Source organism: Channa argus, chromosome 4, assembly GCF_033026475.1.
Source record: "Channa argus isolate prfri chromosome 4, Channa argus male v1.0, whole genome shotgun sequence".
NCBI classification, from domain to species: Eukaryota; Metazoa; Chordata; class Actinopteri; order Anabantiformes; family Channidae; genus Channa; species Channa argus.
Genome location: NC_090200.1, coordinates 3,266,844 through 3,290,741, shown reverse-complemented (window position 1 = coordinate 3,290,741; position 23,898 = coordinate 3,266,844). Strand labels below are relative to the sequence as shown.

Below are 23,898 nucleotides of genomic sequence, written 5' to 3'. Positions count from 1 at the left end.
TAGGGGAAAGGTATGTGTCCTCTTGTCTCTGAAGCCTCCAGCACCTGATATTATGACACATCTGCTCTCTTCATCTGATCCTTCGCTTTCATATTGCTCGCACTCACGAGTCCAAACCGTCGTTGATGTTAGTGTTTACGCAGCAACGCACCGTGATGATTAGAGACGCTGCTGCGGATCATGTGTCGAGCTGGATGCAAAGATCCACGTTCGTTTCGGGGAGAGCGAGGACCCGCCTCCTCCTCCTCCTCCTCCCTCCTCCTCTCTGTCATCTTGCGCGCACTCCCCAGAGGAAGCCGCCGTCTCCAACGAGCAGAGCGCACAGATAAACTTGTCTCTAATTGCGAAGTTGCGCCACTTTCGCACCGTTTCTCCAAAAAGCTTCGATGGGACCGAACGAGTGAAGCCACCCTGCGGCATTTCTTTCACGCGGAGCTGCAGCCATGGACTGTTGCGCGTTAGGTTCCGTGCGCCAGTTGTCTGGATATTTACGCGTCGCGCTGCTGTGGGTCGTGCATTTCGGAGCATTTGCCCAAAACGGTGAGTGGACATAAAACTTTAGGACTAAATGTATAAACGGATATTCATCGAGTTTTGCAAAAAGTAATCTGAACCAGATGTAATCCAATTTCTCATCCATATTTCTCTGTAATAAAAAGAGCCCCGTGCTTATTAAAAGACTCTGCAGAGGTTAAGATGGACCTTCGGAGACAAAAGCAAAACCCCAGACAGTCACGTACTGACGCATTGAACAACATGAAAACCTACATATTCAGGTTAAATACTTCCGCACACAGAAACAGTTCAAGAACGGGTCCGTTCGTAATCTACAGGCATTTTAATGGTCTCCAAGCTCCTTCGTTGACCAAGCAGTTTTTATCGAAATCCCAGGTTTCACTAGTTTTACCAAAGAAGCCACATGTTGCAGATAAAGTCAGGACGTGAGAAACAATTTCAACAAGCGAAGAAAAGGTCATTAAAAAAAAGCAAATGTAGCCTAAGCAAGACATGCACGTGGTGCTCACTGTGGTCCATCAGTGATGTCTTCCGTCTCTCTACCAGTGTGTGGTCACACAAATTTAAAAGCATAAACTCAAAGCTCAGCTGTTTGCTCTGAAATCCCTCTGATGGTTTTTGTTGAACTTTCCATCAGACTGGGGCGATGTGATAAAAGCCTGTGAGACTGGAGCCTGAAGTCCAGCGCCTCAGGTCCTCATCTGTTCTTTGTAGACATGTAGCTGCTGTCTTTGTCAGTCCACCATGTCTCCCATCTCGCAGATATCTTTGTCTCCAGGGCGTCGAACGACCAGATCAAAGCACGCAGTCGTAAACTTTAGGGCAGAGCGTCATAAACTGAAGCTCTTTGCAGGAAGAACACCAGGCCCCTCTGTGCCAAAACAGAGCCTGCCACAGCTCCTGTAACCGGCCCAAAAAGACAAACGCTGTCTGTCTCCGCTGCTGTTTAAACAGCGCCAAGATGTCTCTTAACCATGCGGAGCTTTTCGTGGATCAATAAAAGTCAAACTTCAGTTTCCAGAGATGCTGTGATTAAACGGTCCACGGGACGGTTTGACAGCCTGATGCAATGCTGCAGTGAAAAAATGAATCTTAACATAACAAAACAATTGGCTTAGGAGACTTTTAGAAGCTTTAAACAGTAAATTAAACGGTTTTAGGTACAAATGTGAGTCACGTGTTCTAAAAATCCATGTGTATGTTCAGAATTATAACAACAGGAGCTGCAGCCTGAAACCTTTTATCTCTGTTGCTTTTTAAAAAAAAAGGTTTCAAGTGTGATACGGAGCCTTATACTGTATATTTTACTGAGACCCAAACCCCTTCCTGATGTTTGTGTCTGGCTGAGAGGGACAGGTCCTCTAGGGAAAGGACTCATAACCTCAGTTATGTTAACGCCACACTCTCCCACAATAATCTGCTTTCTGTAAGAAACTGGAGAATTCCCAGCACAGTCCCTGCACATCTGGGCTGCTGAGGACGTCCTTTAGTAGTGGGATCTGCTTTTCCCCGGAGGGCAGTGGTTCATTAGCTCCCCCCTCCTGCTCTGTAAACTCATTAAGCTGCCAATTGGAACAGTTTAACCGGCAGCCAAAGCCTCATCCGTTGTCCTAGTCCCTGACAACACGCTTGTTTGGACAACCTGTGACCCGAGCTCTTCAGTCAGCGGAGCTTCCAGACGAGGTGGACACCCAGTCGGGCGACGACGTAAACAAGCGCATGTGCTTTCAAAGGCCTGTCGACATGAAGACTGGCCTGTAAGACCTTGTTTAGGCGAGGGATCACCCTGCCCTGTCCATTCAAGGCTCTGACAGTCTCAAGACATCCTCAATACCCCAAATGTTTGTCTTCCCCGACATGACTTTACCCTGCTGCTACAGTCAAACAAAGGGGACAAGTTCGGTCCTCTGGAGGTGAAAGAAACATTTGTCCTGTGCGTTTATCAACCATAAACATGACAACTTTGACCCATTTCACTTGACAGACTTTGAGCTGGTGAGGACAACGACATGTTCCTTCCAAATAATTCCCCCAGTTGTCTCCAGCTGCAGGCCTCGATCGGAGACATGTCATGTGCCACTGGCTTTTTCCTGGAGAGGGTTTAGCGAGGGGGGGGGGGGGGACTCACAGGAATGCAGCCTCTGGGGGTGAAAGGATCCTCGCTGCTCACCTCCTTTACACATACTGACAAATTTAAATAGCAATTCATAGCTTTTGTCTTAGTCCCACTTCTCGTTGTCCTTCTGAGTGGGGACGTCGAAGGTATTAATGAGACCGTAACGTCTGTCTTCTCTTCTCTGGGGGCTGTTGCTGCTCGTGCAGCCAGGTCAAAGTAGAAATGCAAGAAGTGCAATTTTGTCTCCAAAATAAATAAATAAATAAAATCAAAATTCAAAAAGTTATTTTTTAATCAGTTCATTTCGAATTTAACAGAGCTACAGTTCAACTTGAGTTCACGACATTTTCTGGATCTTTCACTTGCATCTTACAATTTTCATCTGCATTCTATCAGAGTACGACTTACGATCTCTGTCACGACACGGACAAAGTTACAAACAACATCCATGTGATGACAAGAGTGCAATCAAGACAACCCTGGAAAATGCTATTAAGTGGACCTTGAGTAAAAACTTATTTTGCCAGACAACCACATCTCCCAGGCCAAGAATGAATAAGTATTTTATCTGCAGCACTTAGGCCAAGGACACTGACTTTTTTCAGTTCAATCCGAGTAGCTATTGTTTTGTCTCTCTCCAATGTCTCCTCTCTCACACCTGTCCTGTTCACAGCAGGACTCTGCCAAACACAAACACGTGATCTGAGCACAGCCTGAGATTCTCCCCTTTTCATTTCCTCTCAAATAAACGGACAGATTGGGATCTGCTGAAGATGGAGGAAGAACTTTAAGCCGACACACAGACATGGAAAATAGTTTTATGACTTTTGTTTTAGAGTTCAGTGTCTGTTTTCTCTGTTTGCATTTGGCCACTTTGTGCACTAACTCAGAAACACGCTGTTGTTTACATTCATCTCCATATGAAAATATAATAAGATAACGTGTTGCCTGTGAGTTCAGTTTTACTTTTCCACATTGTTTTGTTCTCAGCTCCAGAGTGTTACCCGGGAGGCCACAGGACTTTGCGTAACCCTTATCGCAGCGCCGACTTCGACTCCACAGAGATCCAGAACACGGCCATCCAGGAACTGATCTGTGACCACTCGCTGTTGCCGGGCTGGTACAGATTCAAGATCAACAACAAGCCGGCGGAGATGCCAACGACCTGCGTTGAAGTACGAGCACAAAGTAGTTTTTTTACATCCATACTCGGCGTCTTTGTGTCCTGACGACTCGGTTGTTAAAACCCGTATTAAAAAACAAATCTTATATTTCTGCCAAAAATGACAAACATCTTCTACCCATGCAAACATCTAGCATCTGGCAGATTGTTATAATAGGCACCTTCAGTCCAGCTGGAGGGTATAATAACCCACTCACTACAGAGATAATGACTGTTTCTATCCACACCCTCCTGCAGATGAACCACTGTGGCACGCAGGCTCCGGTGTGGCTGTCATTAAAGGACACCTCCCTGCCTCGGCCCGGTGAGGTCCGCCAGCTTTCCGCCTGTGCCACCTGGCAGTTTTTCCATGGCAGCGCCAAGGACTGCTGCCTCTTCCGCATCCCCATCACGGTGCGGAACTGCGGCGAGTTCCTGCTCTACTACCTGCAGCCCACGCAAGGGTGCATGGGATACTGCGCTAAAGGTGATCACGCCGGGCGGGCCGTGCCTGCTTAATGTTCTTAGTAAAGGTCAAAGGTCGCATACTGGCACTAATCATTCCCTCCAGGATTTCACAGACCTTTTTGTAACTGTTGTGGACTAAAACAAAAAAATTGAGTACAGTGTTTTTATGATGTTTTAAATTGCAAGGTTGTGCAGAATTCACAGAGGAACAAATCACAAATTTGATTTGTTCACATAGCATTATATCAGAGGACAAATTAACCACAATTGGACAAAAACATTATAACCGAAAAAATAGAAATAACTGTTAACGTTATGAATAATCCTTATTATTACTTAAGTCTCTACAATATCTAGCAAAATCCTCTTTTTGAACCTGATATTGATTTGTGGTAAATCTCATATTTTAGTGGTTTCTGATTTGGGTCCAAGACTCTGCCCGCCAGGTGAGGTGGGAGTCAACGGCCAGTGCAAAGGTACGAGCCTCTTACAAATCTTGACTGAAGTTACATTTTTACTTTTGTTTGTAAGAAAGTTGCAATAGAAAAATGCTAAAAAACACTCGTTTAACAAGTAAACATGGTTGGAGCAACGTCGGGTAACTGACACTGCAATAACATTGAACTAGGTTTTCGATTTTCACAAGCAGTTACAGTTTTGGCTGCAATATTGATGCATCAAATCGAGCTTCCTAACTATGATTCCAGCTGCGGTTCCGTCCCTGCCGTCTCGGCCTGTGATCACCCCCGAGCTGATCGGCCACAGCGTCCAGCTGAGGTGTTCCTTCATCCCGCCGCCGTGGAGTCGGCCTCTGGGCTTCCAGGTGGTTTGGGCCAGACACATCGGCCACAGCATGAAGGCCGAGATCAGGCAGGAATCCACAACGAAGCCCTTCGCTCTAGTGGAGATGGATGGCGTTCACTTCCGGCTTGGAGAAACGGTAATCCCTCCCAGACATTGCTGAAAGCACATGTAGGGGGCTTGACCCTCGGAGCGGGCAACGTAAGCCGCGGATCACACTGACCTCCATGTGCACAGGCAGAGAAAAAAATAAACCACACGCAAAAAAATGTGCATGATATCCCATTAAGAGAAGGCAAGAGGAGGGCGGGGAAGTTAAATCAGTTGCAGGTTGGAAAAGTCTCGCTCCACATGTTTTCCATTCAAACTGCTCGTATCAAATCTTCACAGTGAATTCTATGGAAGTTGTCTTTACATAAAAAGATACAGACGCACAAAATAAAGCTGGTTCTTCGGTCATACGATGCTTTCTTCACAACAAAGCACCGTTGTGTTTGCTGCTCTTCATCAAGTAAAATTGATGTTAAAAGACATCAATAGATGTGTTTGGATGAGCTGACAAGCGACGAGCATGTGTATTGTTCTGAAGTGTTCACACACCTAAATTTGTTCCCATCATCTGCCTCGCAGCAGGCATTTGGATCATCCGATGTGCTTGTGTGAGATGCGGGACAGCTTTGTTTTGATTTGAGACTTGTGTGAATTGGCTCCCCAGTAAGTGAGTGAGTAGGTATTTGGGAAGGAGAGAGACGCTAACAGACTATTCCCCCTCATACAGCCACTGATTACACATGGATGCCACAAGTCGGATGTGGTCAACAGCTGCAGCTGTTTACCAGAAGATGAGGTGATACAAAGCATCTGAACCCTCAACACCTGTCAGCACTTCATGTTTGAAGTCAGCTTGTTGTGTCAGGACCATGATCCTGCTTTGTTGTTTGCAGTGTCTAGTAGCTGGTAGGAGAAGAACTGCATCTTAAGATCACTTCTACATCGGAGCTCAGCTGCTAAGATTGCGGCTTGGACCAGACTGGGAGCTCTTGCAGACGCTCAAGCCAAAGCAATCTTGTAGTAAAGTTGTTTATCAAGAAGCAGAAGAGTTTTGCATGTTGGCCCCTTTCTTACAGGTGAAGCACTGATTCTGCATAAGTTCTTGTCTTCATTATGGCGGCAGTTTGCTGCACAGCCTCGTTCCACACCGGCACAACACAGAGGCTGCTGACGCGTCTCATTTCCCGCAGAGAGGATTCGTTGCCAGGAAACATTAGATTATTGGATTTTCATCGTGATGCAATTTGAAACTGAGGTGATGTCACTGTGACCATCCGCCCCCTTGCAGCTGCGGACCTCCGCGCTGACATAGCTGACTCTGGAACGTGGGCTGTAACACATTCTCATACTGCAGCTGAGTTGGGTCAAAGTTCGTGTTCATTTATTTAACCCTGGGAGTGAGTTAAATGTTAGTGCTCTCAGAGGCCACAATCAGAGGAGCTGTCTTCACTGTGGTCTACATGAGCAAAATGTTTTAAGAAGTTCTACATGTCTTTTTACACTCACGACTGCCAATGAAGTACTAGAAACTTAAACTGCTAGTTCCTATGGAAATGTAATAACACCAGGTCATGTGACGTTCTAGTAACCTCATATAAGCTAATATAAGCTAAACACAAACACACTGTGACATTTACAAGTAAATCTTTCAGTTGGCTTCATACTTAAATGTAAATCTTAGTTTGGAAAAGGAACTTAGAGTTTATCCACGTCTGACAGGTTGAGTTTTGTTTAAAGAATCTTGCATGCAAACTCAAATATTCCTTCTTATTTTTGTGCAGTTCTCCTGCAGTGTGTCAACCTTCAGACTCAACTCCAGCCTCAGCAAATCAACTCCAAAGGAAAGTGAGAGTTTCTATGCTGGACTCAAGGTAAACACCATTGTGCTGTTGGGTTTTAACGCCGCTCTACCACCGGGGCGAAAGGATTTTACGACTCCTTTCTTTACACTTTGAGAAATAACGCAAACCTTGCAGAGCTGAAACCTCAGTTCATCTGTTCATACCTGCTCTTCAGTTTTCCCCAGACCCGCTCCACATAGCAGAGAACAGTAAGGAGCACGAGGTGACCGTCCACAGCACGGTGCCCGTCCCCTGCATCGACTCTGACCACGACCGCCGCTGTGGAGTTCCTCTGACTCTGAGCGTCAATGACCCAGGTCAGCAAGCATTTTGTTACGTTGTACAGGCAGAAAATCCAAAGTGCAGCAGTGGGATGAGCCTGCAGCAATGACATCATTCGTTAAGCCTCAATACCACTGTCATTTAACCATCAATGCAAATCTGGGTCCAAAACACAAATTAAAGCAATTGAAATTAGTCACTGAGCACTTTTACCAAAATATATAGGATCCTGTGGTGTTAAGATTTTGTCATAGCTAAGGTGCAAGCGTCTTCGATCTTTACTGATCATCTCATTGAATGACATCAAACCAAAAAATAAAAATAAACACACACATCTTTTAGTTTGCCAGCACATACATTTTGGGCTTAGAGTGACATCCTGTCTTTTCATTATTTTAATTACAACAAAATTGACTTTGACTATTGAAAATCAATTAAGGGTCATGGTACCATTTTCAGTTGATCACTGCTTAAGACTTAACATTTTCTCTGCTGTGCCCTGACTTGTCCTGCGCGTCATCGCATCAAAGCCAGCTCAGGAAGCCTTCGATACACTTCTGCAGGCAGCTGCGTGTTGTCCGTTAACACTGAGTCACTGCTGTGTTGACGTCCACAGACAGTCTCGAACACGAGGCCTCGAACGTGGCCCTGTCCACTTGCCAGGTGGAGCTCAAGCCGAACGCCTGCAGAGACGGCAGCTGCGCTCGGGCCACGTTTTTTGTCACTGCTGTCACCGATTTCACGCGTGATGGAAATCGTCCGAGCTTGGTGGGTGCTCTGCCCGGACCCAGCGCACCGAGACTCTGGAGAAGCTACGTCCCAACTTCCCTTAAAGTGAGTGAAAGTGACTTTTAAAAACCCAAATTCTAATTATTATTGCCATCCAAATCACATCGATTCAAAGTCCTAGAGCATTGTCTTGTCTGTTCAGTCAGAGGTCCGTTTACTTATAATCTATCCATGGATCCTTGGGGTTCACAAGTTCAACCACTCTTGCAGGAATGTTTGGACTTTCAGGAATCTTCAAAAAAGGTTTTAAGGGCAGTGAGGAATCCTGTAGCAGGTTTCAGTGGAGGATCAATTAGTGCTCCAGAAGATTCCCGTCATCCTTGAGGGGATTCCAGCGGTCATGTTGGGAGTCAAGGGATGAACTTAAACGCTTATTGAGAAGCTGTTAACGGATCTGGTGGGATTTTAATAAATTGTTAAAAAAGAAGCTCCGTGGGTCTTTGACAAGCCACCGTGAGCTCAATGGGGTCATTTAGGAGATGAAAGCGGTCTCTGATGGACCAGCAGCCCTCGCAGATTTTCAAAAAGTAATTTTGTAGCCTGCATTCTTTGTTCTACGGGCACTACATTATACAAACTGCTTTGGTCCAGGAGGCCTTTCTCAAATTTCTTAAAAGGGCGTCAGGGTCCATAACTAAACAAAGTATGAAGTAACAACATGATGATTTGATTATCTCTTTATTACTTTAAGTAGAGAGCATAAGAAAAGCAGCTGTAATTACAGCTCTCTCTGTAAAAGTGTTTACATGTACACAAACATAGGCCTTGCTTAATGAATTTTAAGGGGACGGTGGGTATTGAGGGCCAAAATGTGGCTTTTTGGGACACACGGCTTTAAGTGGTCATTAGTTGTGTCCACACAAGCTATTGCGTTATGTAAGACATTATGTTAGTCCCCCGGACATTGTGTCTCTGAGGGGCCGGCCGCAGATGAGTTTTCCCATCTGTGTTGAGTGAATTAAAGCGCTGTGGTCAGAGGGTCGGGTTGCGGAGCTGGTCTAATCTGCTCTACTGACCTTTGCCCCCAGGTCACCGTGCAGGATGTTCCCACTTCCATCTGCTACTCTCTGACTGATCCGCACGTCATTACACTGGATGGCAGGTAATTAACCTCTACGTCTGTCATCAGTAATCAGTTGAAGGGATGTATAATTCTGTTCATGTGATAAATAATTAGTTTCAGTTTGACACCGTAAAACAACCGATTACCTGAGCACCTGTTGTGAGCAGCTATTGGGATGTCTCCGTTTCGTTCAGGCGATATGAAAACCGCCAGACCGGCACCTTCGTCCTTTACCGGAGCCTCATCAGGGAGTTCGAGGTCCATTCTCGCCAATGGGACTGCGGCAGCCGACACTACGGCGTCTCCTGCAACTGCGGCGTAGCGGTTCGAGAGGGAAACGACGTCGGCATCTTTGACATGTGCAACGGCCAGCTGCAGGAAACCAGGCCACGGCTTACCCTGAAAAACCTTGGTGAGGAGGAGGGCGTTCGAGTCAGGGTGCTGGAGTCCCACCAAGGGAAGAAGGTCACCGTAGGTATCATTTTTTTGGTTACTTTTATCCATCGGTTGCATGAGGTTCATCTCAACTGATGATATAAATTTGAATTCACAGCCCTTTCGGGTTCAGCATGAGCAGATTATGTTAATTAGCTGCTGGATGTGACTCTCCTCTTTTAGTTGACATTTCCGTCCGGGGCCTTTGTTAGGGCCGACGTCGCAGACTGGGGAATGAGCCTGTCCGTCCGAGCGCCCAGTGTCGACTACAGAAACACACGCGGCCTCTGCGGCACCTTCGACCACAATGGCAACAATGACCTCCAGGGGTCTGGCGGTGGTTCCTATGGTCCCGACGGCCTGCATCGCTTCATAGAAGACTGGAGGTCAGTCTGTGACAGCAGTGTGTTTGTTTTACTTGAACCTAGATTCCTCAAAGTCTCCACAAAGCTATTTGTTTCTTTGGTCTTCCTTACTTTCTCGTGTGTGCTAGGATAGTCCCCGGCGAGAGCTTATTTGACAGGACACCTCCCGGCACGACACAAGAGGTCAGGAGGCCTTTCTGTCTGTGCCAGAAACAATACAGCACTTCCTCTGACACTGATAGAGCGATGAGCCACCTGTACGACCCTTCTGCTCACTCCCACTGCATAGCATACAACAATGTGGATTACACATCTGTATTTCCCTCTATGGACACAACATTGGAATACGTCAATAGTCCAAAAAATGGGGAAAGCATCCTGGCTTTGTCCGATTCTGACAGGCACATTCAGTTTCACAGCAAAAATCATCAAAGCCGTGATGGTAACCTTGAAATGGACGCTGAGTTCAGGGATGATCACCTGCTTTCCGTTGACAGGCTGAGACGGCAGGTCTCATTTCAGTTTGCGCCTGTCTTCACTGCTCAGAGCCTTAGCCAGGCAAGTCTGGAGAGCTTTGCTTACTTCTTTCCTGAGGACCACCAGGCCGAAGCACGACCAGAGGTGCAACCCCGGTGGCCCACACCGAGCGGGCTGACGTCAGCCAAAGCGCTGGAGGTTTGCCAGATGGCTTTGGCCAACTCCACCGTTGCTGCGGTGTGCCTGGGCCTGCTGGGCCGACGCCTGGATGAGGCAGTTGATCTCTGCATGGTGGACCTGCAGCTCAAAGATGACCTGGGTTGGGAGGAGGCCCTGCTCCCATATTTGGAGAATGAGTGCGAGAGGAGGCTGTTGGAAAACAGGACCCAGAGAACGTTGGAGGTGGCTGGGCCACCGGGAGCGTACGGGGAAGTGGTGACAGCGCTGCGCTGCCCCAACTTCTGCAATGGAAACGGAGAGTGTACCGAATGGGGCTGCCAGTGCTTCCCCGGCCACAGCTTCTATGACTGCAGTTTGGCCATCGGTGAGTGTGTACGGCGATTACTGAATCTCTCGTTTATTTGACACCTCGCGTAGTGAACAGGTCATCTCTCCTCCAACAGGGCAGCCGGTAGAGCTAACAGATTTAGAGAACAGTGGTCTATGTGACATTCGAGCAGTCGACTGTCGCAGCATCCGGGTCTTCGGTCTTGGCTTCATCGACTCTCCAGACCTGAGCTGCCACGCCACCAGACTGAAGGTGAGGAAAGGCAAGGAGGGACAATGTCTTAGACTTTTCATGGGAATATTTCCTCTTAACTGTGCTGATCTGCCTCCACAGTACATGAATGGAGGTTGGGTTCCAGGGGAAAAACAGAGAACTAAAGCCACCTTCCTCAGCTCCAAAGCTTTAGACTGCACCATCCCTTCCCTAAGCAACACGGCTGTAAACACAGAAGACTTCATGATGGACGACAAACCATATGCACGATGGGAAATTAAGGTCATGCTGCACCTCAGCCTGAAATTAAAGTGTTTTTCATTGTTTGCTGGCAGTTTACAAAATGTTCCTGTCTTTCCTGTCTCAGGTGACCAATGATGGCTCCCAGTACAGCCAAGCTAAGGTGCTGACAATCTACGATGGCGTCTGCCAGGTCTGTGAGGCGTCGCGCTCTGGACTCTGTAAGTTAAAGGTAACTCGCAGAGGATTTGTTTTCCCCCCATGTCAGTTGTTCCTCTCCTCCACACAGACAACAAATTTAGTTTCAGGAAGCTGTGCGCCCTCCTTTAATTAAACAAACTCTTAAAACTCTTTAATTACTAAGATTAAAGGAGTAGAGGTTTACACATCAAATACTGATTATACAGTTGCAAGAAAGAGTAATGTGTCTGCTTGCAATTTCCTGGTTTTCTACAAGAATTGGTCCTGAAAAATACAAAACGCTGTTGCCGTTGCTTTTTTCACCATCACTTTGTGTGTTTAATGGCTGTGTTCAATAAAAACCTGAAAGATCAGGACTGTTGGTTTTCCATGAATATAGATAATGTTGCGTTTGGTAATATTTGGGACCAGTGAAGTTCAGGTCACATTTCAAAGTCATTTAATGCAGAAAACAGTGCCATTACTTTTTCTGGAGACTGTATGTGTGGTTGTGGTTTTTATTGTCGGACGAGGACACACAACAAAAGGTGTTTGGTTGAAACAAGGAGAAGATTGTCCTCGTGCTTTAAACACCCCCCAAAATAGTCCAGCTCCTTTAGAAACAGGACATGTGCCACAGGTCACTTGTTAAGATAGACTGCAGTCTCTACTTGTTTGTTTGAATATGGGAAACAGATGTGACTCAGTGAGTGTTTAGTGGACAAGTGTGTTAAAGCATTTTGTATGTTCTGAGAAAGCTGTAGCTGGTTGTATGACTAAACCAGAGAATGAGTTGATCATTAAAACCCCTACATTTATTCAAAAAGCAGGTACGGAGGAGGTCCTGTTGATACCAAACAGCTTTTTTTGGAAATGGAGACAGAAAAACACGCCACCTTACTAATAACCTGAAACAAACACACGCATGCACAGCTGCAGACACAGACAGCAACAGATCAGCCTGTGCTTGCCCAGACTGAACCAAACTTAAGAAGTGATGGAGCAGACCGTGTGTATTTAAAGTAAAATTAAAGTACACGAACAAACCTTTTTGTGTTGAACTGTGTTTCCGTTGGCCAGGAGCAGACATGCAACATTGATGGGATGTGTTTCGCAGCGGGAGACTCCAACCCCGGTAGCCCGTGCCTGCTCTGTGACCCGGACACTTCCACATTCACCTGGTCTGTGAACCAAGGTACAAAGAAAATAGACCGACCTTTGTATTTCCTGGAACGAGCTGGTTTTATGCTGCTACGTGCTGCACTGTTAAGGTGTTCACATACTTTTGGCCATATCAGGAGCTTGCTCTGAGGGGTTTCAATGGAATTTTGCTGCAATGACTAAAAGGGAAAAACATGTGCTATGCGTTTATCTCACCTTAAGTACAGAGGCAGTCATGATAATGGGTCACTATGGTAGCTGTCCAACTCTGGTCCTGTTTCTCTCCATCAGCAGATCAAAGGAGCAGTGGTTTAGGTTCCTGAGCATGTCCTGACCTGTCAGTCTAAGAGAGACGAGGAGGGGGGAGGAAAGTACATCACAGACTCATAGTCAGCCTTACTTACACCCAACAAACAGCATGTCAGTTGTACTAGTGAGGCTGTTCTAGCTGTACAGTAACTTAACATTAGTCACATATTAAACGTTAAACTGTTTGTAGGGCAGTGATTTCACTAAAACAGAGGACTGAGATAATTCCTCCGTCCTCGGTGCAGTTGCAGAGTATGTTTAGAGCCAATTGAGGCAAATGAAAGCAGCTCTATTGTGAAAACAACACTTTTCTCAAACGCTCCGTTTGGACAGAAGGCACAGTCCCCCCCTCAGCCGTGGACCTGCATATTAACTGTGATGTTAGCAGGAACATCCTGGATGAATGTTTAAGTCAAACTAAGCTCGCTTTCAAAAGAGTTTATTCCAGGACAAGAAGTGAACTCTGTCAACCAAACGACAATTATTTGTGGTTGTAGATTTAATATAAAATACTTAGAAGGTGGGAATAACTATGGCAACAAAGGGCAATGGTGTTGCAGATGCCCGCAAAGCATCACTGCAAGCAAATACCATTATAATATTTCTGTGCTCCGCTTTAGCTCGTTACTCCAGTTTTACCTCCTCTGTCTTCAGTCAACAAGCCGCCAGTCTTCCACCGACCACTAAGTGGTTTGAGAACGTTTGCCGGGGAGAACTTTGTCTTCCAGTTTGCTGCATCGGACCCCGAGGGCTCGGCGCTTCTCTTCCAGCTGGAGGACGGGTCGAATGGGGCCGTCCTCTCCCCAGCTGGCCTCCTCATCTGGCGGGTCCCGTCACTTCCCGAGGACGGACGTCTGACCAGCCGCTCATTTCGCTTCACACTGTCCGATGAGTGCAACGCCCAGAGCACCGTCACCATGGAGGTAGAGCTGCAGAGGGAGATCCAAAAAGAGTCAGCCATGGGTTATTTATTCATTCTGAGAGCACAACATATAACTTTAATAGAACATAGCGTGTCTTTTCTCGGCTGTACAGATTAATGTAGTGCCCTGCGGCTGTCGGAATGGAGGCACATGTGTCACAGATGTCAACTTCCCTGCCGGCAGTGGAAAATACCTGTGTTTGTGTCCCGATGGCAAGAAGGGCGAACTCTGCAGTGAGGATGTAGACGAATGTTCGTCGGCTCCGTGCACGCTCGGCAAGTGCGTCAACACACCCAGCGGCTACAGGTGCGAGTGCCCTGCGGGTCTGAGAGGTAGGAGTTCATCAAAGACAATAAAAGCAGCTTCTGCTAACTTCTGTGGAGTCACATTTGAACCGTTGTGATCCATAAAGGCAGAATCCGGTTCGTGTGTGTTTGTTTGGCAGGTGTAATGTGCCTGGAAGATATCAACGAGTGTGAAAGGAAGCCCTGTTTCCCAGGAGTTCAGTGCTTCAATAACTTTGGCTCCTATGGCTGTGGCCCATGCCCCAGAGGCATGCTGGGAAATGGGACAGCATGCACGGGTAAGTGTGGACATACTATAGAATCAAAACTATAAAACACACACCGGTTTGTAACAGGTTTCTTAAATTTGTTGTCCAGTTGTGAGACTTGATGGACTGGGAAAAAAAAGAAAAAATTAAACATTTGATTATTACATCATTCAAAAATGCTTTGACATTTTTTTTCTTAAAAGAGAAAATATGTTTTGCTGAGGTTTACGGGTTGCTGTGACACGATCCTTAATGAACTCAATTAAGTGATAATGTCATTTAGCTTCACTCTCTAACCAGGTTTTTCAGGTTTTCACTGTCGGGTGCAGTGATGAAATGACTTCAGTGCAGACATACTGAAAACCTTATGTATGATGACATAGTTTCTATCTCCAAACCTGGATCCTATTAGCAGAGAATGAGTATCTGAGATACTGCTGCACTTTAAACTCGTGCAGCCATTCCTCAGAGTTCTAAGGGCCTCACGTAAAAAAAGATGTTTCTACGTTTTCATTTCTTTATCATATCTAAGCTGCTGGAAGATGGGATGTCGGTTCCAACATTGTGATTATTTGCATGCAACCCAAAAGGCTGTAGCTCATTCTGCTGTTGCCACTAAATAAATGACTTTGGATGGGAGCTAAATGCACGGGGTGTGAAGGCGAATTTGCTCATCGCGGCCACGCAACTCTGAGGAACACTCAGCAGGGAAACAGTGCTTGTGCTAAATGGAAACCAGATGGCTGGTGCCCGCCGACGGTGCTGCTCCCCTCCGTGCGCTCACTTTGCATTGCAGAGACTGTTAAAGGAGGTTAAACCGTTAAAAACAGCCTAATCACTCAATCGTGTTTGTACGCATACATACATACATGGCTTTAGTTTAGGGTGTTAAATGTACATTAATGCTTTTATTCTCCCCTCTATTAAAATATTTATCTGCTTCTAGCTAAGAAAAACTCGCAGGAGTTTTTCAGCATTAGGAATTCGGATGATGGTTCCTTTCGTGTGATGTCATCTGGAGGCATTTGTCAGCTAAAAATAGAGAGATGTATTTTAATATAGGGAAATCAGAGGGACGTTTAATGGCATTCGTTAACATTTACTACCCCAACTAGAACCAAAAGAGGCACGTTCAGAATCTGTGAAGGGGTATGCAACAAATGACTTTCCACTTGTGATTGAGATACTTGGTAGATCAATGGAAAGCGTCTTTCTACAGACTAAAAAATAACCCTGGGCTGCGTACCATTTGCAGATTGAGGCAAGAGGCTCAAAACCTGGCATCGAAGCAGGATAAAGGTCAAACTGTGGTGTATGTTTAAAGATATAAAGGCCTCCGTTAGAATCACTTGCCCATAGAAGGACAGAAGCATAAATTGTGTTGTGACGTTTATGGAACTTGGTAGAAGTAGACTCATGAGGACAGATCCTTGGATTTTCCTCAATCCCTTTGTTTTACTGCTCACTCACTAGTCCTCTGATCTGCTTGAGCCAGGGGAGTTCGGTCTGACATGTTTGACCTGTTTGTTCAATTCAGCGCAAAATCTACAGACCTTTGGGTTTCAGGGACCCTCAGCTGCTTGTTGTGCCGGGTAGTCTGAATCTTAAATACTGTGGATGGAAAGTGAGCACCTTTTTCCCTTTTATGCTTTTTTTATGTTTTATGTCGGGGCTGCGAAAACTCAACAGGATTCGGGACAAGTTGAATTATTTATGTAGACCTTAATCACGGACTATCAAATATTAAATAGAGGAACGAGACGGCAACAGAAAGATTCACTAGAATCCGTAAATCAAAGACCAAGGTAAGAACAGACAGGAGCACTCAAACCATTTTAGGATGATATAATCTGCGTCTGTTTTATTAGGTTTAAGCGAGAGAAAAGTTGGCAACGCCGATGCAAAATAAATCAGACTCAGGTTTGTTGACCTGCTGCCACGTCCGCAGTCGTTAATCACTCAACGTTTCCTGCTACGCTCGCGGCTTGTAAATGTGTTGACAGGATGTAAGTGGTGATCACGCCTCGTTGAGATCTTTACACAAAGTTGTTGTAATGTCTCACCTCTTGCTGGGTGTCTGGCTTACTAAGTACAACACACTGATCCTTGGAATCTCTGTTCATCTACATCCTATTCTTCACTTCTTTGGTCATTGCAATGTGTGTTCTAGAAATTAAATATTATGGTCCAGATAGTACTAATCCAACATTTGTGTTATTTTTCATGTAGCCGTCATCAGGCCTGCCACCATCACGCTCACATCTGCCCCTCTTTCGACTGTCCACAAGAGAGCAGATGTTCTCTTTCGACCGCCCAAAATAAAGACAGACACTTTCCAGAAGGCCTCAAGTGGAAGCTCACCACAGACAAGAGCTGAGGCAGGGGAGACCAGTCCAAGAGTTGACTCAACTCTATCACAAACTAAGACCACCACTTGGAGGGGGACTCCAGAAACAAGCCATAATCCAACTACGGCGGAATCCAACAAGAACAGCACGACAGTTACATCACATGTATCCCAAACTGAGACTGAAGCTTTGAGGAAAACCCAAGAAATTAACCATAACTCATCGAGGACTAGTACACACATCTCAGGAACTTCATCAGACCAAGTCAAGCCTGCTCAGCCCAAAATCAGAAACACTATTACCAAGATGCCCTCGATAGTTCACCCACCGGGAAATGGCAGACCAGATTCAGGTAGGCCAAAAGTTTCCAACAATCTCTGTTTACACAGAAGTATTTAGTGCGTTCTACCAAGTCCACTTAAAGGCATTTCCAGGGGAAAACAAGGGTGGGAACAAGGACTAGAGAAGTGTACAAAGAAGATCTAAAAGCAAGACACATAATCTCTCCAATATAAGTATTAGTGGGAAGGTTTCAAACGGCGATATCATTTTCACACTCATAAAAACAGCACTGACTAAAGTGAGGCAGATGGCTCCATCCAGAGCACTGACCACAGTTTGTCTCTTAGGATCGGCTCAGCATTCAGCTGTCAACGTGTCAGCGACATGTGCCAGCAGGCCCTGCTTTCCGGGGGTTCAATGCATCAACCGCAGGCCGCCACATGTCGGCTACGTCTGCGGCCGCTGCCCACCCGGCCTTTATGGCAATGGACGGGTCTGCAGGAAAAATGCAGAGGCAGGTAAGGCATCCGTTATCTGAACATCTCCACTCACATGGCAAATGTTGGTGTAGATACTTGGGCAGAATTAAAGACTATTAAAGACAGTTTTGACAAAATCGTTGCAGCTGAATAGAATAAAAAGTCTAGTATTAGACTGAATCTATATAAATACAGTTTAAAATCAAATAATTGATCCCAAAACAATTTGGTTTTCAGAGAAGATTAAATTTCTTCCATAAATTGTGGGCTATTTTATATGAATTTTATATTGTGGTGTTTTATGTGCTTTCTTGCTTGGAAGGAATGTCATTAACTGCTGCACATAAATCAAATTAGTGGTGAGAGAAGTTCCCGCAGAAGTTATTCCAATGAGTTTTTCTCACTTGGGGGAGCGGGAGAAGCTAAAAACTCAGAAGAGACAGTTTGACTCCAACTTTAAGCCCTTTACTGTAGATCATGTTTGTCTGGAAAGTCACAAGGATGAATCAAGCGTTCGTGCAGATGAGTCAATCCCAAACGAGACACGGCACGAATTGCTTAAATCGCTACAATGCTTTTCCGAAGGCTTCTACTTAAATCAGTGCTTGTAAAATTCTCTCATTGATTTATTGTGTTTTTATTTTCTTCAACATGCTAGTTGGAAAGACATGATTTACTGGCTTTATCAGCTGGCTAAAAAACCTAATTCATTTGTAATCAAGCTAGCAAGCTGTATTATTAATACAGTTATAGTATAACATAGTTATATTATTGTTGCAAGAGCAACATTAAACGCCAACTTTATCCCCGAGTTAGTGAAATGTGAACTTTCCCATATCCACCTCTCTTCCCACTGGAGCAAACAAAGATATGGTTTAATCCGATTCGTATGTCATTGTGTTCGTTGGTTTTGAAAGGATCAGAAACCCCTTACCAACTTCTATACGCACAGATTGCCGGGCTTTGTGGTTTCTTCTCGCAGTTGTGAGCTATTGCTGGATATTGATTATCAAGAAGCTACAGGAGGTTTTCATTTGTGAAATGCACTGATGTCCTATTGTGGCTTTCCTCAGCTTCCAATCACCTTCCTCAGCAGCAGACAGGCGGCAAGACCGGCCGACCCCCACATGGAAGCAGCAGCAAGGCGCCCCAGCTCCACCTGCCCAACTTTCCCGCCAGACATAGTATCAAACATCTGTCCTCGTCTGTGAACCGAGATAACGCGGCACGACACGCTCTGGCATCAGAGAGGGGAGGTGGAACTGGGAGGCGAGAAGCAATCAGTGCCACTTTTGTCACTGCAGATGCTCACGCCACTCGCCAAACTGCCAACCTCAGATCCGACACCGGGACACAAGCAAGACCTATATCCAAGGTAAGTTGGCCACTTTTGGACTGTGCACCTCCTCAGTGAAAGTCATGTATGCAGTCATGTGTCTAAAGACTTGGGCCTTCAACGACCACGTGTCTGCGATCATCTCAGCAGTCTGAAGGCCCACTTACAGGTACTTCACTACTTAAAGTAACTCCTTCTCACCAGTCCCCTGACGTGACACGGACAACCCAGCGTCAGCTCAACCACTTTGCATCCAGCCAGCCCAAACCCCGGACCCCTCCAAGACCTGCCATTCCTCTTACAGCAGCCCTCAACGCTCTGTCCTACATGCTATCAGATTTGGAGTTCTCTGCTGATGGAGATGAGGCCGAGCCTGGAACAGAAAGCCTGGAGATGCCACAGATTTTCCCAGCATTGACCCTCACAACAGCAGGCAAAACAGTGTACAGCTTCCCCGGTCAGAGAGCTACCTCCATCCAACCGGGTGTGATCGGTGCGACGCCAGCTGACAAACGCGCGTCGACGTGTGCAGACCGACCATGTTTTCCTGGTGTCCAGTGTGAGCCAGCCGCGGATGGTGGTTCCCGCTGCGGGAGGTGTCCCGTGGGATACACTGGAGATGGGCAAGCCTGTCGAGGTACGGCTGCTCGTCCTCAACACTCGTTTGATTGCGGAGAGAACTGCACATTTTACCCACACAATAAACTAACTGCAACTTGAGTACAGACAAAAGACAAACCTGCTGGTAAACGAATACACGTCTTCATGCTGCTCCATGTCTTTGCTCGTTGCAGCTGTCTGCAGGCATACGTGTGGACGAAACATGGAATGTGCCGCACCAAATACGTGTCGCTGCAAACCAGGCTACACTGGATCAGACTGTCAGATTGGTAAACAAATAAACGGCTCCGAATATTTGCTTTGGATTTCTGTGTGTAGTGTTGGCTGCGATAGGAATTTAATAATTGTATTTCTATATATTCTTAGCAATCTGTGATCCGGAGTGTCAAAATGGAGGTGTCTGTGTGGCCCCAGGTGTCTGTCAGTGTCTCCCAGGTTTTCATGGCGAAGCTTGTCAAAAAGGTGCCAGCAAACATATCTTTAAATAGAAATTAACTCAAGGGTTTGAAGGAGTTGATAAAGTAACGTGACTGTTTCTCTGCAGCACTGTGCAGGTCCCCGTGTGAAAACGGAGGCACATGTGTGGGACTGCAGACCTGCTCCTGTCCATATGGATTTGTAGGACCTCGATGTGAAACCTGTGAGTAAACACCGACGGGAACCAATAAAAAAGTTGTCCCGTCACCAGGAGTGGGATCAATTTGTTTTTCTCTTTATAACAGTGGTGTGTACCCGTCACTGCCACAATGGAGGTCAGTGTGTGTCTCCAGATGAGTGCATGTGTCCACCAGGCTGGACTGGACCATCCTGTGAGACTGGTGCGTGCTGGGTTTTCTTTAGTTTGTGTGTGTGTACTGACCTCTCAGTGATTATGGTTTTTCTCTTTGTGCAGCTCTCTGCTCTCCCGTCTGTCTGAATGGAGGTTTGTGTGTTCGGCCCAATTCCTGCGAGTGTCCTCATGGTTTCTATGGAGCACAGTGTCACAACGGTAAATTATTCACAGATTTACTCATAAGTCACGGACATATCAAAAACTGTCACATTGACTTGATTATGATCATGCTGCTCTTCCTCCTCCAGCCGTTTGCAATCCTCCCTGTAAAAATGGTGGTGTTTGTATGAGGAACAACGTGTGCTCCTGCCTGCAGGGATACACAGGGAGACGCTGTGAGAAAAGTCAGTCCTCCTCCACCATTCACTTCCTTCGTTTTTGTCTAAGCATAAAGCCCAGCTTCTCTCGTTCTTATATGTATGTGTACCGGTGCTGTCAGTTTGTTGTTTTGTAACTGTAAATCTCTTCCCTTGTCCCACCTCTCTCCAGGTGTGTGTGAGCCCATGTGCATGAATGGCGGCAGGTGCGTTGGTCCAGACGTTTGCGATTGTCCGTCGGGTTGGCGTGGGAATAGGTGTGATAAACGTAAGTGCCAGGGTACAACTCAATTCGTGTGATTCATCAGCCTCCTCAATAAAATCACTGAAAGTGACCTGTGACAGATCCTAGTGAGTGTTGTGATGCATCTGACAATTACTGTCATTAATGCTTAGTTTTGGACTTTGTTTGGTTCACAATATAAAAAAATAGGGAGATGGCAGCGGCTCAGCTGGTAGAGTGGCCGCTCACCGACCGATGGGCGTCTGTCTCTAGGCCAGACGCCCATCCCCAGCTGTTTGGACAAGCCGTTTTGTCCAACCAACAGTGCAAAACCCAAAGACAGTCAACTTACAAAGACCTACAACACAGTTCTACCTCGTAAATGGCTTAAATAATGAGAATTACAGATAATCACTAACCTAATTGACACATTGTTCCATCACTGATTGTTGGTAGTAGAAAGACCCTGATCTGGAGTCTGCCTTATGATCAGAAAACCCCCCAGGATGCTTCACATACGGGAAGCATCAGTTCTGGTGTCTGTAGTTCCTCATCGGGATGATCTTTGGACTTCAACTATTACTGAAAACGTAGAAATCCAAATATCTAGGAAGAGGAGATGAACCAGATATAAACATTTTTGGGGCTGAAAGCTGCTTGACCTCCTCCTTCATCACCTGTCAACTATCACACATTGTCTCTGAAGTTTTAACGCCGAGACCGTTTATTTATAAGTCTCCACAAGTGGAATCCGGCTCTAATGCTTAATGTCGTGTTGCCTCCCAGCCAGCTGTCCGCAGAGGTGCCTCAACGGTGGGGAGTGTGTAGGTCCCAACACCTGCCACTGCGCTCCGGGTTGGCAGGGGATGCTGTGCCAGATCCGTGAGTATTACAACAAAACAAAAGCCAGAAACTGCACAAAAAGCTGCAACTCTTCTTCCCATTCATGACAGTTAGTACTGCAGATCAGGCCATGGCTGTGGAACATTTTTCTGGAATTGGTGTAAATTGGTTTTCCCCCGGTATTTTCCTTTGGTCACTAAATGGCAAACCGTCACCCCAAGAGCAATTTAACGGGATCCTACTGTGAAAACATGGCTACATTTGTAAAAAGGAAAATGTCAGACATGTGATGTTTGTGGCTTTTACCTGCAGGCTCATTGTTTCGCTCCGTGTTATTTCCCAGCTCACTGTGAACAGAAGTGTCTTTACGGCAGTCGATGTGTCCGACCAAACGTCTGCGCCTGCCGGAGCGGCTACTCAGGTTCTCTTTGCTCCAGGAAGGTAAGGAGGACCGATGAGGTAGAGTAGAAAGCAGCTGAGCATGTGAACATGTGTTCCTCTTCCTCTGGGTCAAAGTCTTCTAGTCGGATTTTCAATTTCCAGTTTGGCTGCAGCAGTGAGGTGAAGGCCTGAAACGAGTTATAAATTGACTTAATTGCATATCAAGAGTTTTCTCATGGACATCTCAACATTAAGAAAAGCCCACACATACATTTGAGGGTTTTTTTACTGCTACATATTTCCCAGCTGGCCTGAGATTCACAGACTTGCACGTGAAGAAAACCTGAAACATATGAAATTGCAGTTTCAGAACTGACATGTAAATCTTCAGGAAGGAAGTTTTTGAGAGGTTTCCCTTCCAGACTGAGAATCCGACATCGAGAACACATTTGGAAGCAAACCTAAAGTGCTATTAAACCAGGATCACAGCGGCATTAAAACTTCACTTGGATGTTTTATACAGTCTGTATCTCTATTCTGCACTTTTTGTGTGGATCTGTGTCCATTATTATAAAACATTTGTTCTTTATTCCAGCTCCCAATTACCCAAGGATGAGACCCAATTACTAAGAGCAACTACCAAAGAAGGGGACTAGGTGATCCAGGGCCTCCACTGGATTCATGGATGGATTACTGGCTGGGCAAATGTTACTATTTCTTATCCGAATGAATGACCGCAAAGGGATTCAAAGAAAAGTAAATGAGAAAATAAATACTATACAGAGAAAAAATATATATATACACAGTATATTTTGCCTCCCATCCAGCTAAAATATTAAAAAACATGAAGGGATTACAGAAGGTTGTGAATGACCAACAAGAAACAACTAAAAAGACACACAATCCTGATAAACGGTTGAAAAATGACCAAAAAAAAAAAAAAGCATTCTAGTTTAAACACGACACATACAAATCACCACAAAGCCTGTGATGACATCATCGTCCACACAACTTTGTGCTTACTGCAGATGTTTCGTTACAAGCTACTCTCCATTTGTTTGCAATAGATCTACAGCAGGTTGAAATATGATTTGGAACTGGTTCCTAGGAGAACCCTGATCTCCCTGCGTACAAACCCCGTGTCATGTGTAAGGCATTAACGACGGAGCACTGACATGGAGTGGATCAAAACTTACACTACGCCGTTTCAAATATTAGCCGCAATGAAGTGTTTTCAAACCAAAGAATTGCTTATTTCTCGACATGAAACACATGTTAGCATGCAGACTGATCATGAGAAACTTGCGGTACAGTTTCTTTTTTCACTGTAAATGCCATCATTCAGGTACTGCATTACAAACCTCTTTATGATTATTTATTTATTTGTTTTTTTTTTTACATTACCACGCATTTCCTGTTGTATATAACTTAATATATACCTCAATCACTTTATAATCTGTGTTATTTCCTATTAAAACACTGTGTATTGGTCGTTTTGTAATAAAAATAAGTTTCAAGTTTCAAATTCTTTTAAAGTATGACGAATAAATTAATAATAACACAATGAAGCATCCCATGTGTTAAACTCTTAACCCTCGTGCATTTTGTGGAATGAATAGTTTTTCATTAACAAATCTCAAGTTTTATATTTTCAAGCTACGATTACTATTTTTCATTGTTGAGAGCTAATAAAGATGTGTTGCTCCGACTTGTCTGAAGCCTTTAAACTTGGACTAAAGAGCGTAATGAATTGAATACTAGTTTACTCAACTCTTTATATTTA

General features: G+C 45.4%; 1 protein-coding gene across 2 annotated transcripts; it reads left to right on the top strand.

The window, feature by feature from the left end:
• The first annotated feature begins 280 nt into the window (after window positions 1-280).
• si:ch211-246m6.5 (von Willebrand factor D and EGF domain-containing protein) lies at window positions 281-23,679 on the top strand. Of its 2 annotated transcripts, XM_067500753.1 has the most exons (33): window positions 281-540; window positions 3,623-3,807; window positions 4,053-4,281; window positions 4,673-4,738; window positions 4,970-5,202; window positions 6,896-6,985; window positions 7,131-7,272; window positions 7,854-8,071; window positions 9,055-9,128; window positions 9,284-9,560; window positions 9,708-9,910; window positions 10,018-10,910; window positions 10,990-11,126; window positions 11,208-11,369; window positions 11,455-11,559; window positions 12,588-12,702; window positions 13,632-13,900; window positions 14,013-14,232; window positions 14,346-14,483; window positions 16,683-17,153; window positions 17,431-17,601; window positions 18,636-18,937; window positions 19,103-19,535; window positions 19,693-19,788; window positions 19,886-19,981; window positions 20,064-20,159; window positions 20,242-20,337; window positions 20,412-20,507; window positions 20,600-20,695; window positions 20,841-20,936; window positions 21,678-21,773; window positions 22,078-22,175; window positions 22,711-23,679. In XM_067500753.1, the coding sequence occupies exons 1-33, from the start codon at window positions 444-446 to the stop codon at window positions 22,729-22,731; spliced, it is 6,117 nt and encodes a 2,038-aa protein (XP_067356854.1). In that variant the 5' UTR covers window positions 281-443; the 3' UTR covers window positions 22,732-23,679. The 2 variants fall into 2 exon arrangements, with proteins under 2 accessions (XP_067356854.1, XP_067356853.1); XM_067500752.1 differs by lacking the exon at window positions 22,711-23,679 and having other exon boundaries at window positions 22,078-22,208.
• Window positions 23,680-23,898: the final 219 nt, after the last annotated feature.